Here is a 19,904-nt window from a genome sequence, read left to right as displayed (position 1 = left end):
CCTTGACAAACTATTTCATCTAGGATACTTTACTTAGGTTTTCCCTATCTTCTGGAATCAGCCATATATTTTTACTTGAAATTAACCATTCTTTCGCTTTTTAAATATAATGGCATGGAATTGGACAGAATTGTCTCGTCTCCCCTTTTGCTTTTGTTAGGATATGTATGATTCTTGTATTTAATTGGTTTATCTAGTTTCTACTTTTTATGCCCCCCCCCATCACTATTCAGGCTTACTCTGTATCTTTTTTACCTATCTCCTGTCAACTCCTTCATGCTACTTAGATTTCTTCCATTTCTCTAAGAATGTTTAACAGATTTGATTATTTGGGGACCGGAGTCAGTTGAGAGAATGGGAAGTGAGGAACATGGGAAGTTATGAAAACTCAGGGAGTTCGGCTATAAAAGAGAGTAAGTAAGTGCATAGTTAGAAGGGAGCATTAGGTCTCGTGATGCTGTACATCTGAAATTGTTCTGAGGTGGGCAGAGCTCATCCTTTGCAACAGGAGGCAGAAAGCATGAACTATAGGAAGGTGTGTCATGACCACTGTTAATGGTCTACTTGAGGTATGTGGTTGTAAATGAAATAGTTCAGTTGGCACAGCTGCTGTCCTTCGGTAACATTCCACAGCTCAGCTGTACGTAAGATAGGCACTGCCAGAGACCTGGGTGTATCCTGGGCTGGGATTCTGTCGAGTAGGTAAAACAAAAGAGCACATGCATGAAATTCTGCCTAAAATTCCATGGGGTTCATGAACCCATGTGGTAGATCAAATTTCTGCAAGAGGATTTGAGAACACCATGATAGCAGAAACAGGGAAATGGACTTCTTATCTTACATGCTATTCAGAATTCCATACATCTAATCCTAGGCAGGATAGCTTTCTCACCTCCTTGTACTAGCAGTCATTTCTTCTTGGCCTTTAGGGATGGGACCGTATCCACCTCTATTTTTCTCCTGTTAGAAGGTATAGGAGAATCTCTCAGTGATGCAAGTGTAGTGGATTTTTCTTTATTTAAGTTTATAAAATACATGCTTATAGAAAATTAAAACATTATAGAAATATATAAAGCCAATCATGAAAGTTCTCCCACAATTTTACTCCCTCACAAAGCCACTGGTAACAATGTCGTATTACTATTCCATTATTTATATATATATATATATATATATAGCATTAACAAGTTATTCTACAAAAAAAAAAAAAGAAAAAATGCTTCCACAACTTTTTTTAACCTAAGAGTAAAGTTTGGACATCTTATTAGTCCAGAGACCTTTCTCACTCTTAATGGATAGAAATAACTTGCATGAAGGTACCATAATCTATTAAATTAGTCCCTTATTGACAGGACATCTGAGCTAGTTTCATTGAAGAGCAAAGGTACAGTAAACTTGTGTACACTTGTCAGATTATTCCTATTGGCATTTTCCTAATCTTTTTAATGAAGTTTGCCAAATGGTTTGAGCATTTTCAATATACTCTGAACCCCCCCCTTTAAAGGTTATAAAATTATCCTCCCACCTATAGCATGCAAGATGGGATATGTATAATTTAGAAAGGTTTATTCAATCTTATGGTGTGATTTTTAATTAGAAAAAAAAAATCTATCATCAATTGTTCTTGTAAGTGTTTCCTACCTACAGAAAGAGAAGGTGGACAAATTTTCTTGACTGATGGGGAGTCAGGATCCTAAGGGCAGGGTTTAGAAAACTCATATTTACAGGGAACAGGTATCAGAAACTTAAATAACACTTTTCCAGAAAGCCTTCAAAAGACTGCAGCCCATGCCACAGCTTCAAATACCACCAGTGGTATCTTATTAATTTCTTCAGGTTTTGATACCTATGTTGGTATCTAACTGCTTGTTGGATAAAATTGAACTCCAAACATGAGCTTTCTCCTCCACCAGCTGTACTCATTACTCAACTGCAGCAGACAATTCTTTGCTCCTAGAACACATCCTAGTTTCACAAGTCTGGTTTCATTCACTGTATGCCCCATCTTAGAATACTAGTTTCCCTCTCTGGCCTCTCAAGGCTCAGCTCAAATACCCGACTCTACGAAGTCTTCCACAATGCTCTCTGGAAAAGAGTGATGGTCTTTTCCTCTGTGGGACTCCAATACAGCATTCTGTAATACACTAACTAGGGTCTTGGAGGACAGATTCATCTTAGTCTATTTCCTGAAGTATATTCAATAGTGCAGAACTTTGTAGAACATGCACTCAAAAACTGTTTCTGGAATAAACATACAAAAGTAAGACTTCAATCCCTTAATCCCCATTATTAGTCACAGATACTAGTTTTTAAACTAAAAAAAATAAAAATAAAACCCAAATGCAACTGCTCCCTTGAAACAAGTCCTTATTATAGTAAGCAGTTTTTTAAGTATTTTTTAAAAAGGTATCTTTTAATAAAACTGACAAAATATTCTATCTTTAGGATAGTTATGTTCAACAAACCTCCATATGCTTGATACCTGCATCTTACTTCCTAGGACCTCAATTTTTTATTTTGGAAAAAAAAAACAGGAGGGAGGGGCAGTTTACTGTAAAATATGAAGCAGGAATCATTTAAGCATGTGAGTTTCTGCTTTATATTCCTAGCCAGAACACAAAACGACTGGATATCCTCATCAACACCAAGCTTATTCTTTAAAAACAACAACAACAAAAAATGGGAGCCACCATGAAGAAAATGCCATATTAAAATCTCTTTCTCTTGATAATTTCTGGCTTCCAGCTGACTGGATGAGTTTCTTCTGTCTGGAAACAGAAAATTAAATAAGTTAAAACAAAGTATTATTAATTTGCTTTATATTAATAACTCTCTAACAAAATAAGGCATCTGTTCTAAATTACATTGGCTGACATTACATATTTAGCAGTTCTTTAACAATTTTAGGAATAGCTGACAAACTAGTGACATTATCTGAATCTAATAAAGGATGAATGGGTTCACTACAAATTCAGTTCGTGGTTTTTCATCTCGAATAAAATTGCTACTTAGGTAACCTAGTAATACCAAAGCTTATGATTTTAGAATTAATTTGTATAGCAATTTATTTGTGATTATTCTCGATGTAAGATTTTCCCAATAACTATAGTAAGTAGGGATAAAATTAAAACAATTTATGGATTCGCTGGTATCAATGGGACTAATATAGAAATCTAGGAGCAGATACTACTGGAGATGATAAATACTTCAATACTATAAAGATTTTCCCTTCTGAAAATTTCAGTATCTTTAAAATGAGAAAAGCACTCACAAAATTATGGTATGGTTGATTTATTTTACTTCAAAATGCATGTGAAATAGAGAACTTACCGCAGTATCATCCTCTTTATACACTTTAATCGTTTTATCAGCTTCAGCTGTTAGTAACCGACTTTCTGATTGATCAAAAGCACAAGCAAATATTCCTGATTCACTGTCCAAAGATCCGGGCTGCACAGCTGCATGAACTCTCTGGAAATTGTAGCCAGTTCTCCAGTCCCAAAGATGCATAGTGCCATTGTCAGCTTAAAGGAAAAAATCTAATTAAACTTGGTATCCTTGAACAATTCTGCTTGACAAACATTTAAGCACCATCTAGGAGTCAAGCACCGTGACAACAAAGATTAAATAAAGTTATAATACAAGACACAGGCACTGGGCAGCTCGGGTGGCTCAATGGTTTAGCACCACCTTCAACCCAGAACGTGATCCTGGAGACCTGGGATAGAGTTCCGTGTCAGGCTCCCTGCATGGAGCTTGCCTGCTTCTCCCTCTGCCTGTGTCTCTGCCTCTCTCTGTCTCTCATGAATAAATAAATAAAATCTTAAAAAAAAAAAAAAAAAGACGACACAGGCACTAAAGCTTCTCTTAATATTGGTGTGCCTACTTTCATTTGTGCTTAATTCAGTAATTGTAGAGCCCAAAAAGCACCACAAAACGATGCCTCATTCCAGAATACACAACCAAGATTTAGGTAATTCCCAGCATGAATATGTTAGATTTATCATGTAAGAACTCAAAGAAAACTAAACTATGAAATAAGCCGCATGTATTACATGTATGCATAAACACATATATGAACAACATCCAAAAACACACTACTCAGGCAAGTTCTGTTGTAATACTTAGGTGGGATGACTTAGAAATTTTAAAGTGTTTACTCATTTACTAAAGGAAAAAATGACAGGCTAAAACATATTTATTATTAAAATCTTATTTTACCTCCAGAAACAAGCACTCCATCAGAATTCACTGTCAATGTATTAATAATAGCATTATGACCAGAAAGGTTTTGAATAAAACTTCCATCAGGGAATTTCCACTGTTTTATATTATCTGGGGAGCCAGATGCAAACGTATAACTGAAATAAGATGAAAAGGAGATCAAGTTAAATAAAATAAAGAATTCAAAAAAGCCTTTTACAGTTGTATTCTATACGTGTGCTTATGGATCTATAGTTGTAGCAAAATATTATTTGTCATACCACGAGGTAAAAAATACAAAGACATTTATTCCAAGTCGAATCAGATCTTCAAATTATTTAAATGTCCTAGATTAATGTTTTTCATTTCCCCAGTGCTCTACACTAAGCTAAAGCAATAAATGTACAAACCCCTAAATTCATTTTAAGGGCAAGGGGTTATGAAGCTATTTTGGACAGAGCAAGAGAGGGAGATAAGGGGACTACAGGAAGAACGAAAAAGAAGAAAAGAAACAGAGGGCAAGAGGAAGAGAGATAAAAAGGAAATGGAGGAGAGGAAGAAAGGGAGTAAGGAAGACAGAAAAAGGGAGGAAGGAGGGAGGAAATAATGGATAAGGGGGAGGGGGTAGACAGAAATATCAATGTGACGAGAAAAGCGTCAGGGTGATGTGATATAGGAGACAGGCTGTGATATTATGCTCCACCTCTATGGACACCCTGTGTGTTCACGGGTCCTACTATTTTTTTTTCTATGTATATTATTTCCTCCTTTATGAATTAAACTATTCTATGTACATCTCAGTATAAACGTTTCTGTCAAAACATTAAATCCATCTTCTACTAAACATTAAATCAAAAGCCTCTACTTTGACGTGCAGCTTTTAGCCATGATTTATTTATATTGTCTCATCTGACACTAACATCTTTCACCTTGCAGAAAATTTTCTTCATCATATATATATATATAGGTCATGAAGCAAACTACTATACAGGAAAAATGAAAGAAATCCATGTTTGTAAGTGGCACAGGCCTGGAAATAACAGTGGCTAAACGACTACCAGGTAGTAATAATGCTGGTATTTCCATATTTATACTAAAAATTGAAGAAAAAAAGAAAAGCTAATTAGGAAAATACACTTACTGTCTTGGATGTAAAACCACAGCCCTGACCGATTTTTTGTGGTTTGTTAATGTGACTCTTGTTTTTCCAGCCACCAAATCCCATAATCGTATTGTAGTATCATGACTTCCTATAACAAAAATACGCATCCACAAAATACACATCAGGACAAATAATGCAAAAATTAAACACAACAATGTATGAATCAGTCTTCTGTAGACATATATATATTAAATGAAAGTCATACTAACTCCTGCCTAATTACTTTACAGTTCTAAACTTTTAGGTTGGTTTTACATTTAATTCTTAAAAAAATGCAGTAAATACTTGAAGCATTGTCCAGTGAACAGCTGGAACAAATGTGAGTAACAAATAAAGCAAATATATGAAGTTACTCCTTGGAGGGGAGGGAGAAGGAAAAACCTGAACGATTCTTAATTAACAAACTACATCAAGTAAAGAAATTATTTTCTGGTCTCAGAGTGAAGGTGTATTATTAATCTTACTATATAAGCAAAACCAAACTCAAACTAGCTCTAAAGGTTATTGGTCTCTATTTTGTCTTTTGACTTCAATTTCCTAAACAAGTAATTTTGACACTATGAAACAATGTCTGAATGTATCTAACAGCACTATTTTCTAGTCAGACATCACATGATACTGTGTATGATACATTCTATGATATGTAAAGGGGATGAAATAAAAACCAAATGAAATGTTACCACAGTAAGTTTCATATATGCACAGAAACAATGTATCTACAAAAATGAAGAGTCATAGTGAATATGAAGAGTATATGTATAATCATAATGCATTTATAATCAAATATACTGTAAACTTAAAAAATATCAATCATACCAGTAATAATTTGTGGTTCTGCAGCTTGACATCTCACTGTAGCAACTGCATTTGTATGTCCAGATAATGTGTGTACACTGGCTTTAGTTCTCACATCCCAAATCTATAAAAACACAAGGGACACACTGTCAGAAAAAATAAGCATTCATATCTCAGACAGGTAAGTGAACCAATTCAAGGCTGGGAATTTACTAGACAACTGTGTCTGAATGTAATGAAAAATTGTTTAAAAGAAAGATTATGATCTGTAAGCTGGCTGGGGAATATAGATAGAAGGCAGCTGACAGGAAAAAAAAAGACCCAAAAAACTAAAGGATCAGGGTACTAAAAGTGTAAGAATGGGTACAATAAGACTACTGAAGGAAAAAGCTAATGGAAAATGTTGTAGTGATGGAAAGGAACATGTGAGTGTCCCATTTCAGAAGCAGGGCACTCCCAGTGATAAACATGAGGCCACAGAACTGAAAATGAAGGTGGAAAAACACATGAGCCAAGAAACAGAGACCAGGCTATTGCTAGTCAAGGCAACTATCTTTAATTCTCTAATAAGTAAATGCATAACTCTATTACCAAATATGCATGCAACATATTTACAAATATATGACTCCATTACCAAATAAGATGCGATATACTTACAAATAAACACAAAACTCTATTCCACTTACCCGTGCAGTTGAATCTCGACTACAGGTTACCAGCACATCAATTGTTGGGTGCAAATCCAAACCATACACTGCACTTAGATGTCCATGATAGTGTCTTATAACCTAAACATAAAGGGGAAAGTTAAAATCTCTATAATTATAAAGAAAAACAGTGATTCACTATGTTTTAAATCCTTAACTCTAAGCTCACCTTATTATATTCAAGATCCCAGCATTTGACTTGTTTGTCTTCTCCACAGGAAAACAGGTAAGGGCTCCGCGTGCTTACTATCACACCGCGCACTGTACTGATGTGCCCAGTTAATGACAGTTTTAATTTGCCACTAGCTAAGTCCCAGATCTGCAATCAAAAAATATTTAATTTTTCTTCATTATTCCAAAGCAAATTTTTAGAATCTTAATGTTAAAATTAAGTGTTCAAAAAGTGAAAGTTGTAAACATAGAAAAATTTTAAAATTTGCAAAACAATCTCCCATGATCTCCTCTGTTAAGCAGGGAAAACACAGAATTAAAAAGCATGTTCAAACTGGGAAAATATTTATAATAAGTGACAAGTCAGACTGAGAAAGACAAATACTAGGTGATTTTACTGGTATGTGAACTCTATAAACAAATAAAAATAAAAACCAAGCTCACAGATACAGAGAACAGATCAGTGGTTGCCAGAGGTGGGGGTGGGAGTGGGGGAAATGAGTTAAAAGAGAGTCAAAAGTGCAAACTTCCAGTTATGAAATAGGTAAGTCATGGAGATATAATGTTCAGCCTGGCAACTACAGTTAATACTACTGCACTCAACATTTAAAAATTCTCACTATAAGGAAAAAAATTCTGTAACTACGTATGGTGATAGACATTAACTAGATTTATTGTGGTGATTTCACAATATACCAATATATTGTATCATTACATTGTATATCTAAAACCAATAATATTGTATATCAATTATACCTCAATAAAAAATACATACATGTTGAAAAAACTTAATAGCTTTACTAGGAATCCCACTATAAATTTTTTTTGTGCAGTTTTTAGAAGATTAGGTAACCATTTCTGCTTAACGTGAGTAGATAGATATTTTGTTTATTATTTATTTATTTATTTTATTTATTTATTCTTGAGAGATAGAGAGAGGCAGAGACACAGGCAGAGGGAGAAGCAGGCTCCCCATGCAGGGAGCCTGATGTGGGACTCGATCCCGGATCTCTAGGATCACACCCCACCCAGCCTGAAGGCAGCGCTAAATGCTGAGCCACCCAGGGATCCCCACAGATATTTTTAAAGATACACAATCAGTGTGTTAAAAAAGGATCCTGTAATACACTGCAAATATCAAGTCACCCATTTTGGAAAATATTTGTACTTTGGGTGTCAATTACAAAAATCTTGGACCCATTAATTCCATTACTGGGGATCTGTCCAACAAAATCATTTAAAATATGGCAAAAAGCTTTAGGCACAAAAATTATATAGCATTACTTGTGATAGTGAACACCAAGAAACTAAAAACTTTGATGTCTACCAATAGGAAAATAGATTATAGAATATCTGATAGATTGTGAAACCATTTAAAAAGATGTTCATTTTTTCACAAAAATATGCCTCTGATATGTTAAGTGGAAAAAAAGCAGAGTACAAAATTATATAACATTCAAGAATTTTTATTTATGTATTTTTTTTAAGATTTGAGAGAGTGCACATGTGCATGGGGATGGGGGGTGGGGAGGACAGCAAAAGGAGGAGGAGGGAGCCTTAAGCAGGTACGGCGCTGAGTGCAGAGCCCGATGCAGGGCCTGATCTCATAACCCTGAGATCACAACCTGAGCTGAAGCCAAGAATCAGTCGCTTAACTGACTATACCATCCAGACACCCCCATCATGATTTTTTTAAAGATACACATTTATACACAAGGAAGAAAGCTCAGAAGGAAATGTAATGACACATATGCATGGAAGTAAGTACTAAAAAGAAATTTGTTCAAATTATCTGACAGTGTTCAATTACATATGGGTCTGTATTCTTTTGTACTTTTCTATATTTTCCACATTTTTTATATATGAGTAAGCTTTAAGTTTATAGCCAGAGGAGATAAAATATCAAGAAATTAGTGGTAGTATGTTCGGTTTGGAAAAGCCTGTTATTTAAATACCACTTTTCAAACATATTTAATTGGAACACTGAATTGATAAAGATAATAAATTTTACTCCATACTCAGGTCTCAGAAATCAGAGAAACTACAACAGCAATTCCCACCTCAGAAATAAAAGATTAAAATTACGTAGTAAATACAAAGTTGTATTTTTTTCTTCCTCCTTCCTATTACCTTTATAGTTCTGTCAGCAGATCCAGTTACAAACCACTGATTTCCAGGTTCCACAGCAATACAGCGAACCCAGCCAAGATGTCCACTGATCACCTGTATAAAACAAAAACATAGAACGGGTGGACTCATTACACTAGTTTGTTCAACTTCATCTCATTACATATAAGTCAAGTTTGAAGAGCCCCTCCTCATATCTTCAAATACATTTATAAAATTATTTGACACTTAGATTTTAAAATTATACATTACCTTCAATCACAGTAAATACACATACAAGCTATGATATACCTATACAATGGAATATTTACTCAGCAAATAAGAGGAATATATAAAAACAACTTGGAGGGCCCTCAAAGGCATTAAGCTAAGGAAGGAAGTCAGTATTAAAATGTATATACTGTATAATTCCATTACATAACAAAATTGAAAAAAATCCCACAAAAATAGTATGAAAAACAAACGAACAGCTGCCAGGGGTAGGAAAAGTTATAAGTATAAAATAATAGCACAGGAGTTTTTTGAGCTGAAGGAACTTCTTTATACTGAGTGTATAAAGAAGTGATTACCCAAATTTATACATCTATTAAAATTTATTAGGTTGGTATACCAAAAGAAAGTCTACTTTAGTGTATAATTAGAAAACTAAAATTTAATACATATATTTAATTATGTATAGCTATAGTTTTCCTACTACATACATTTCATTTTAGATCTGGTATATTTTGAATCACTTTAATTTACTATAATTAAAAAGATAATCAGTAGGGCTAAAGAAATAGCATTATATGTTATTTTTCCTCCTGGGATTCATATTAAACACTTCAAACATGTAGAAAAATTATTTCATCTGTTCTCCATGTTTAATAGCTTTCTGTCAATATTTTATATAGGAAACACACACATAGCTTTTACTTAAGTCTTCACGTCTTTTAAGACTGCCTGATACCTTCCCCCCAACCCATCTCAGATCACTTTATCAGTTCTTATATTCAATCCTTTTCCTCCTGATTCTATTCCTTGGCTCTTAGTAACTGGAAAGCAATCATCATTCCTGTAATGGAATAACATACAGATTCACTCACCCTGTAGAGTTTCCATGGTGGGTGCCACTGGGGTTTGGGCATTGTAGGGGCTTTTTTAGCCATCAGTGCAGAGTTCTTAGCGTTGCCAGCCTCCATAACTGCCTACAAATAGAACAGATTATGTTACTGTTAAAGGCATCATACCTAACTCTGTGTGTTAATTCTAAAAAGAAAAACTCAAAAAGGGGATTTATGAGGGTTTTTTTTCCCTTAATTGAAGAGGAAAAGACAGTTAAAATGTTTGAATCACTAGAAAATGTTTGCATAACTAAGACTTCTAATCAGAACTGTTATCTTCTGTATGTTAACTTTAATTGTAAAAATAAAAAAAAAATCTCAGAGGCTGAACAGTACATAACATAACATTGTGCATGGGTTCATAAGAGCACATAACATTGTGTATGGGTTCATAAACCCTGCTCTGCTAATTACTAGCTGACTAGTAAAACTTACATAACCTCTGTGCTTGCTTTGTAAAATGGAAATAACACTGCCTACCTCAGACAATTACTGTAAAAATATTGTTACACTCTGTAAATGCTCTATGTAAGCTCCTATTATTATTTGAGTAATTTTAAGTGGATTGTCACTGCCTTTCATTGTTGTATTTTAACATTATCTCAACTTAATAGCAAAAAGAGAAACTAATTAGCTTCCAAAAAAATATTTAATACTTTCATTTTTTATTAAAATTCAATTAATTAATATATGGTGTATTACTAATTTCAGAAACAGAGTTCAGTGATTTATCAGTTGTATACAGCACCCAGTGCACATTACATCTGTGCCCTCCTTAATGCCCATCACCCAGTTGCCCTCCTCCCTTCCAGCAACGATCAGTTTGTTTCTTGTGATTCAGAGTCCCTTATGGTTTATCTCCCTCTCTGGTAACATCTTACTCTATTTTCCCTCCTTTCCCCTATGATCTTTTATTTCTTAAATTCCATATATGAGCAAGATCATATAACTGTCTTTCTCTGACTTATTTTGCTTAATGTAAAACCCTCTCATTCCATCCACATCATTGCAAATGAGATTTCATTTTTTTGGTGGCTGAGTAATATTCGATTGTACATATACCACATCTTCTTTACCCACTCATCTGTCAATGGACACCTGGGCTTTTTCCATAGTTTGGCTATTGTAGACGCTGCTGCTATAAACAAAGGGCGCAGGTGCCCCTTTGGATCACTACAGTTGTATTTTGGGGGTATTTACCTAGTACTGCAACTGCTGGGTCTTAAAATAGCTCAATTTTTAACTTTTTGAGGGACCTCTAAAGTTTTTCTGGAGTGGCTGCACCAGCTTGCATTCCTACCGGCATCCCTGTCTCCACAGCCTTGCCAACATCTGTCATTTCCTGACTTTTAATTCTAGCCATTCTGACTGCTGTGAGGCGGTATCTCATTGTGGTTTTGATTTCTATTTCCCTGATGCCAAGTGATGTTGAGCATTTTTTTTGTGCCTGTTGGCTGTTTGTATGTCTTCCCTGAAGAAATGTCTGTGGATGTCTTCTGCCCATTTCTTGACTGGATTAATGGTTTTCTGGGTGTTGAGTTTGCTAAGTTCTTTCTAGATCTTGGAATACTAGCTCTTTATCTGATAAATCATTTACAAATATCTTCTCCCATTCCATCTGTTGTCTTCTGGTTTTGTTGACTATTTCCTTTGCTGTGCAAAAGCTTTTTATCTTGATAAAGTCCCAACAATTCATTTTTGCCTTGTTTTCCTTGTCTTTGGAGATAAGTTTAAGTATTATTTTAAGAGGTATCCTGGCTGATGTACCATCAACAGTTAGCAACCAGCCATCCACCCAAAAAATACTTAAGTCCATAAAGTTCCTGCCCTCAAGAAGCTTGTATTTCACCTCCTCCTAAGGAGGCAAAAACCCATGGGCAGAGATTTGTGAATAGATGCAAAAGAAGAAATGTAGTGGGAAGACCACAAATTCACTCATTTAGCCTGCAGTGACTCAAGTGGCAGAATAAAATAAAGTAGGTACTTGAAGTTTTTCGTTTCATAATTACTCTTACCAGTAACGACATTAACTGGCATTTATTTACCAATTGATAAACTTCTACATTTCTAAACATTTTTAAGATACTAGTACAGCCTGTGAATATTACATTACTAAAGCACTCAATTCAAATTGTGTAAACCAACTTAGAGTTGAATAAAAAAAGATTTTCGTATCTAACACATGCTAATATAAGTTAGAGAATACCATTCTTTGTATTATTAACAGTGGGTAATAAAGAGCAACATCACACTATCTGCATCAAAATAGTTATTAGATACAATGTGCAACAGACACAATTTAGAATTTTAAATTCTAAAAAATATGCAAAATCACAAGCAACTTAAATTTTAGGGCTATGAAATACTAACTAGCTCACTCAGCTGCTGTTTAACAACAAGCAAAGAAAATTTTCATTTATTTAATATATAACCTAAGACACTCGGGATAAAGGGAAATAAGACAAGTTCCAAAAGTTAGAAACCTGCAGTGTGATCTGACACAGAGAAACTTACTGAAGTCATCCCTGCAGGCTGTGAACGGTCAGAAGTCCCTGGATGTCGGTATTCACCTCCAGCAGGTGCACTACGATTTGCATCAACCCTGAGGCAAAAAATGTATCACATTCTAAGTGACTGTCTCCAGTCATGTCTTGTGCAGAACCAACTCTTTGAATTTTTGTAAGCAATGATAAAATAAAATATCACATATATAGAAATCTTAAAATGAGAAAAATACGTAAAGAACAAATTATGCTTTCAAAATCTTTGTAATTGCATACATACTTCATACTTCATGAAGCATAATACTTCATACCTGGTCTGAGAAGAAGGTAATGCCACAGCTAAGGACTGTGCAGCTGATTCACTTGGCATTCTTTGGATCTTAGTATCTGCTGTCAAAGCAACTCCTGTTTAAAAAAAAATCAATTCCCTTTAGTTGCTATGATTTCATTTATATCAGTTTAAAATAAAATACTGGAAGAAGAAAAATGATTATCTCTAGGTAGTCATATTACAAACATTTCTCATTTTGTGTCTTTTATTTCTAACTTTTTAATAATAAATAGAAGTTAAAACCATATAACTCAAATTTGATTTAATCACAAGCAGTTTGGTATTAACATACCTAACACAGTAAAGTTAAATTTCTATCATCTTGGGATATTACCTTCAGATACAAAAATCAAGCAATTCCCAAACACTGTTTTCAAGAATAAATGTAAATCACTAAACAAGAAGTACCAATTTGCCTGTACTTTCAATACGGTAAATCCGGTCTTCTAAAATTACTAGAACCTAGATATGTTAAGCTTTTTGTTCTACACTCCATTATACTAGCCACTCCATTTATGTACTAATCATCTACATGCACAGACAGCTAATAGACATTTCCATCACACTTGCTTCTATATTAACACTTCTTTCACTTTTGTTTTTTGTTTTTTTTTTTTTTAATTTTTATTTATTTATGATAGTCACACACACAGAGAGAGAGAGAAGAGGGGCAGAGACACAGGCAGAGGGAGAAGCAGGCTCCATGCACCGGGAGCCCCACGTGGGACTCGATCCCGGGTCTCCAGGATCGCGCCCTGGGCCAAAGGCAGGCGCCAAACTGGGGATCCTTTCTTTCACTTTTGAAAGTTTAGTGATAACATGTCTGTTTAATCTCTATATTAGCCTGGAACAATCTTACTGTCTTTGAATTCCTAGCACAGCACCTGAAAAATCTAGGTGCTTAACAATGTTTGCTGAATGAACAGGTATGAAAGTGAATATGAGTTAATAACTTTCATCTATGCCTGGATGCCTGGGTACTGAGCTTATCTTGCATTTTACAGGCAATTAGAATCATAGTATTGGTTCATTCATGGAAACAACCAGAAGATATTTTCAGTACGTAATAGCTCGCTTACCAGGTCCTGGTGGATATGGATGTGTACCTGTCACCAAATATTCAACTTCTTGTCCTTTAAAAGGGAGAAGAATCATCATCATTATCATTGGCAAATTTACATACAAGTATTATCTTTTAATGAATGCTAAGTCACCAACTAAATTTCTCAAATTTTCCCAGCTAAACCAAAACCTCAGAACCAAGATATATTGACTTTTGTTTTGACTTCTGAGGACCATGTACACACCTATTTCCTTGATCATTTGCTAATATGATGTCAAGAAAGCTTGTATAATTGTAATGGTGTGGAGAGAGATCATCCTATCAAGTAACAACCCCCACTCTGGTTTTTCTCCCATGCAAATGATTTTTCTGTGGAATATTAGATTAAAAAAAAAAGGAATCTTAGATCATCTTTATTCACTACAATTTTAGTGCTTAGAATCACCTTTCTGAATGACAGCCAAAACAGACGGTCTTTCCGTATGTTACAAATTTTTTCTTTAGTCTCCACCTGTACATCCTAAGAATTTCTGTATTATTCTATCACATTTTTATTTCCTATAAGAAAAAAAATCCACCAACCAATAATCTTAACTCACTACTTCAATGAGGAAATCAAGACTTCCGTTATAATACTGGTATAGTTGTTCAATAGGGTATGGCTGAATAGAACCATAAAAACTGAATAGAGCTAAACTAAAACTATTCAGTTTTCCTGGGATGGGCACTAAAACATTTCATTTTTTCATTTTGAAAATTCACATGTAAGTCCTGACATTTCTGATAATACATCCTCACCTTGATTGGCAGGATACTGCTTATGACCATACGAATCTGATGCATTCTGAGGACATTTCTCTTTAAAATTTTCTTTCGAAGTAGGCATGTGCAACACAGGACCATACTCATTACGCAGCTTGATTGCCATTTTCCGTTTGTGACTATTTAAAAATTATGAACATAAGAATGTATCTTTGAGTGCTTTAAATATATTAGCCAAAAGAAATATAGACAGCCAAGAACACAAGTACTTAAATAGCTTAGGTCTGCCTAATCATGTAGAAAAAATTCTATGAAGTTTTTAAAGTTAAATAGTATTTTAAAAAGCTTGGAATTTCCAAGTGCATTTCCACACTTTTTTTGTTCCCAATCCACCACAGAGCATCCATTAAGTCTAAGTAGCATTTTAATTTGTTAACCAATAAATATATAACCTTTCATGATAAATTACCAAGGGTCTGATTTAAAAACATATAGAAACTAATATATCCTTTTAAAAACCTCAGTCAATACACTTGCCTTCAAATGTGTCAATATAAAAACACAGTAAAAGCTTCTATCATAACCTTTACTGGATGTATCTAAAAAGACCAATTAGAACTAATCAAAGTAGTTAATTAGTTCAATATTTTTTAAAGAAATGCACTTATATTAGTCTTAAGAACAGCTCACTTAATAAATTAAATATAAATGCTTGTCTTAGGAATTAAGTAGATTTTAAAAGAAGGGTAAAGGACAAAGAAGGAACACTGCACATAATGCAATCCCAGACTGGAGCTGGAGATGTAGAACCAAAAATATGCCACCACTCAAAAATCTTCATCATACTAACGAGAAAAGATGGGAGTAGAGGTACTGGCCAGGTACAATTTCAGCTCAGCAAGGCTCTGAGAGCAGCGGGAAGCTGAAAGCACATACAAAGTGATTGATTATAAAATAAAACACCTAAAAGGGACTCTCCTAATTACTGGGTATTTATAAATGCAATTAATTAATGGGGCTTTTATTGTGAAAGACAAGGCCAAAAAAAGTTAAATCAGCTTAAATCATGCCCAAACACCATTCATTACCGAACAGACATCCTACGAGTGTTAGTATCACTCACTAAGCTTTAAAGGTTCCCCCTCTCCCTGCTCTCTTCCCCCAACATTAGAAGTTACATATTCCAGTAACTGAAAAGGAACAATACCTACCTCTCTTCATCCAAAGGCACAGGTTTTCCGTTATCAGCTACAAACATGTCATGGGTTCTCTTCAATGACCTGAACACAAGTGTGTGCACAGAATGTTTCTGTACCTCCTAAAAAGAAAGAACAGAATCACATATCTAGCTACAAATCACACATACCACAACCTAAATTAAGTCAAAGCAGTCATACACTTTACACGTTTAAATATGTAAAAAGCTTTGTACCACTCACCACAGCTATTTGTAGCAAGCGATAGAAGTAGTCAAGGTCAGAGAGGAGGAGGAAGCTCCTCAATGGCCAGAGCCCCAGGTATACCAATTAGTGATGCCTGAGCTTAGCCATTGATTCAAACAAGTATTTACTGAGTTCCTACTATGTGTCTGGCAGGCACTGTGCTAGAAGCTAACAAAAGAATGATGACAAGGCAGCCATGGTCCCAGTGCTCAAGAGAAAACAAAAAAATAAGCAACACATCTTTGACAAGTGCTATGAAGGAAGCGAGCCGAGAAAGAACCTAGGATAGTTATGAAAGATCTCTCTGAGGTATTCCTTAGGCAGAAATGCAGCCTCCTGCAGAGCAGAGGTGAGAACAATCCAGGCAGAGAGGAAATGCCAGGTACACAGGGGTTTGGTGGCTGCAGTGATGGCCGGAGCTGCAAGAGAACTGTGCATGTTCCACTGGAGGGTGGACTGTGAGGCTGGGATGAGGTTGCAAGGGTAGACAAGGTGCAGATTAGGTTAAGGATTTTTTTTTTTTTTAAAGGATCACTGCAACAGTCTGCACTTTTGCTCTAGTGACATCTGGCCAGCGAAGGATTTTAAGCAGAAAAAAAAAAACCGCGATCAACTTATATCTTAAACAGATCAATTTTGCAGAGGGCGAAGAAATGGAAGCGAGAACACCAGCAGGGAGCTAATGCACTCTCGTGCAGACGAAGGATGACGCCGGATCTGAATTAAGGCGAAGGCAGTGGGTCTGGACAAGGCTCCAGAAGTATTTCTGAGATGAGACGGGCAAGACTGGCTAACAGTTTGATGCAAAACTTCAAAATGGCAGGTCTTCCTGGGGGCAGAGCTGGAGGAAGACCGCCCGCCTCAGGACACACAGCCCCTGACGCTGCTCTGCAGGCGAGGACCCCGCGGGGCCGGACGCGGCGCCTCCGGGGGCCCGGCCGAGACCGGACGCTCAAGAGCCAAATACGGACCGTGGAAACTCAGTCAGGCTTCGCGGCCGGGGGTAACGTCCAGCCAGGGCTCCCACCCGGCCTTCCTCTACCCCTGGAAACCTTCAGAGACCACCCGGCCTCGGCCAGACAGCCCCGCTCCGCAGCCTCCATCCTCCCCAAACCGCGAACACCCCCCCACGCCCGCCGCCAAGGAAAAAACACCGCGGAAGCCAACGACCCCTCAGCACCAAGCGCCACCTTACCTCGACCATGATGCTGCCGTGTGACTCGCCGCTCCAACAGACAAGGGACGCCAGTCAGCAACACAGAAGCCGCCGCCGCCGCCGCGCAGTCCCTTCCGGAATCGAGCGCCCTGGCGCCGGAAGTGAGGCCTCCACGCAGGCGCGGTGGCCGCCCCGCGGCCTTCTGGGATCGAGGGGCGGGGCTTTCTCCAGAGGGGCGTGACCTCGGCGAGGTGGGCGGGGCTCGCCGGCGTCCCGGAGGAGGTCTTGGAAGACCCTTCGGCTCAGACTTAAGTAGTTCGGTTCAGGGGTGTGGTTGTTTGCGTTGTGTTTCCCCAAGCTTGATCCTTTAATTTTATTTTTTCCCAGCGAACCCAAGGAGTCCGTTCTAGGGAGGGTCTGGAGGGAGCGAATCCCGGTCCGCGTCCAGCTCCCCTGATTGACGTCTCGGCTCCCGCTGCGCCGCGGGGCTGCCCGGCCTGGAAGCCTGTGGGCGCCGCTGCGGCCTCGGCTGCTAAGAGCACCTGTGCTCGCTGATGCTGTCCCGCTAACACTTGGTGGCCGAATATTGCGGAACACTTTGCATTTGAGAAAGTCTGCAAAGATCTTTGTTTTAGCCCTGTACGGCAAATCCCCACATTTATTTTTACGCTGCATAGATTTTTTTTTTTTTAATCTCTCAAAACTGCACGATTTTCAGCCAGTCTGCTAATGAACGTGGTGGCGTCGACAGTATCAAAGGGCAGCTTTTCAAAGCTGGCGGAAGAAAGACACAACTGAAGACTTGAGCCACTTTTATTTATGCACATTCTGGTGCCAAAGTATCAGTATTTTATATTGTCTTGTCTTAGGTAAAATGCAGTTTTCGATCAAGCCTGCCCCATTACTTTTCTATGCAAACAGGAGTTGAACATTTGTAAATCCGATAGGCAAATATTTCACTGGCCCTGCTTCTTCCTTAAGCTAATCAATTCCACTGATCTCTGAGCATACCGCATGGGCTTTGAGAGGGAAGAAATCTTATTGAGGGACACCTGGGGGGCTCAGTGGGGGAGCATCAGCTTCGGCCCAGGTGATCCTGGGGTCCCTGATCATCAGGCTCCCTGCAGGGATGGAGCCTGCTTTTCCCTCTGCCTGTTTCTCTGCCTCTCTCTCTGTGTCTCTCATGAATAAATAAATAAAAACCTATCAAAAGTATATCAATGTGAATTGCTAATATCATTGGATGTACATTGATTCTTAATTAATCAAAAACATTAAGGTCATGTTTCTACTTGAGAATACAATCCTGTTTGAGTTTGAGTGAGTTTGGCCTACTGAGTTTCTGCGGCAATAGCCACTGGTGGTGGGCCTCACAAAGAAATTCTGTAATGGTGCAATATGTACTTGGGAACCTACATCATATTTTAACTTCCTCATAGATAGTGATAACTATACAAAAGAATACTATTTTTAAAAGTGATGAAATTATAGAAATGTAAACAAGATTCTAATATATCTATGGCAATATAGTAACTGTCTAGTTGGGCCTGTTAACATGTTAATCATCCAGGAAAAAATTGTATAAACCCAGACTCATCAAACGTTGTAATAGTTGAGATAAATTGCACTAGACTATGTTTCTTTTAAAAAGTTCTCTTGAATCTGTAGAATTCTATTATCCACCCAAAAGTTTTAGATAGATAGAGCTCCCCAATTATGTAGCTCATGGATCTATGAATTACCTATGTTGTATGAAAATTTTATATTTATACCAGAATCTGAGTTTTGTTTGTTTCATTATCTGGTGAAAGAATCTATAGATTTCTTTGGATTCCTAAAAAAATCTAGGACGTTGGAAAGATTAAGAATCTCTGTCCTGGTGGACACTCAGAGCTGCCTTATTCCAGCAGTAGAGGTCACCATTGCTCTTTCTGATGATAGGAGGATTTTCCTAATAAGGGCTTTCCCTTATCTTTCTAAGGACAGGAGTTTGCCACCTAAAGTATGGTGAATAATTTATTAATGTAAATATGAACTTTGTGTGAAACCAATAGTACAAATTTTAAGGAAGGGCCTCTTTTTATTAGTTAATCTAGGTTTTGTTTTTTTTTTTAAACTCTCCAGGATATGAGATCCCTTCATTCTGTTTCAAATACTTGTGTCCTTTGTCCTTAAATAAGTGAGGGGGGGAGGGGGTCACATGATTATAGATTTAGTGTCCTTTTCATCTTTTTATCAGGTTTTTCATTAAAAGTGTTTTCTCATTTTTATACTCATAAAAAGATGAATATTATTTCTTCTTGTTTCTTTCAGTTTAGAAGGCTAAATATAATCTCTGCAGACACTAACTACTCTTTTCATACAATATTCTGTAGACT

At 36.8% G+C, this 19,904-nt stretch overlaps 1 protein-coding gene across 2 annotated transcripts; it reads right to left on the bottom strand.

The window, feature by feature from the left end:
- Positions 1-1,000: 1,000 nt before the first annotated feature.
- On the bottom strand, positions 1,001-17,700 carry PLRG1 (pleiotropic regulator 1). 2 transcript variants are annotated; one of them, XM_041739112.1, is made up of 16 exons: positions 17,566-17,605; positions 16,140-16,246; positions 15,779-15,850; positions 14,965-15,107; positions 14,183-14,236; positions 13,084-13,177; positions 12,783-12,870; positions 10,251-10,352; positions 9,169-9,261; positions 7,037-7,186; positions 6,847-6,948; positions 6,182-6,284; positions 5,345-5,453; positions 4,222-4,361; positions 3,331-3,524; positions 1,001-2,768 (listed from the first exon to the last, which is right to left on the bottom strand). In XM_041739112.1, the coding sequence occupies exons 4-16, from the start codon at positions 15,092-15,094 to the stop codon at positions 2,709-2,711; spliced, it is 1,419 nt and encodes a 472-aa protein (XP_041595046.1). In that variant the 5' UTR covers positions 15,095-15,107; positions 15,779-15,850; positions 16,140-16,246; positions 17,566-17,605; the 3' UTR covers positions 1,001-2,708. The 2 variants fall into 2 exon arrangements, with proteins under 2 accessions (XP_041595046.1, XP_041595045.1); XM_041739111.1 differs by lacking the exon at positions 15,779-15,850 and having other exon boundaries at positions 17,566-17,700.
- Positions 17,701-19,904: the final 2,204 nt, after the last annotated feature.

Source organism: Vulpes lagopus, chromosome 23 (assembly GCF_018345385.1).
Source record: "Vulpes lagopus strain Blue_001 chromosome 23, ASM1834538v1, whole genome shotgun sequence".
NCBI classification, from domain to species: Eukaryota; Metazoa; Chordata; class Mammalia; order Carnivora; family Canidae; genus Vulpes; species Vulpes lagopus.
The sequence above is the reverse complement of the archived record's forward strand: the minus strand, read 5'-3'. Positions and strand labels throughout refer to the sequence as shown.

What these genes read in the sequence shown, in the direction of transcription:
- PLRG1 (XM_041739111.1), bottom strand. An exon ending in TCCATATCCACCAGGACCTG is followed by an intron (nt 13,178 to 14,182) that starts GTAAGCGAGCTA and finishes TTTTTTAAACAG; the next exon opens with GAGTTGCTTTGACAGCAGAT. An exon ending in AGAACCACAAATTATTACTG is followed by an intron (nt 5,454 to 6,181) that starts GTATGATTGATA and finishes TTTTTGTTATAG; the next exon opens with GAAGTCATGATACTACAATA.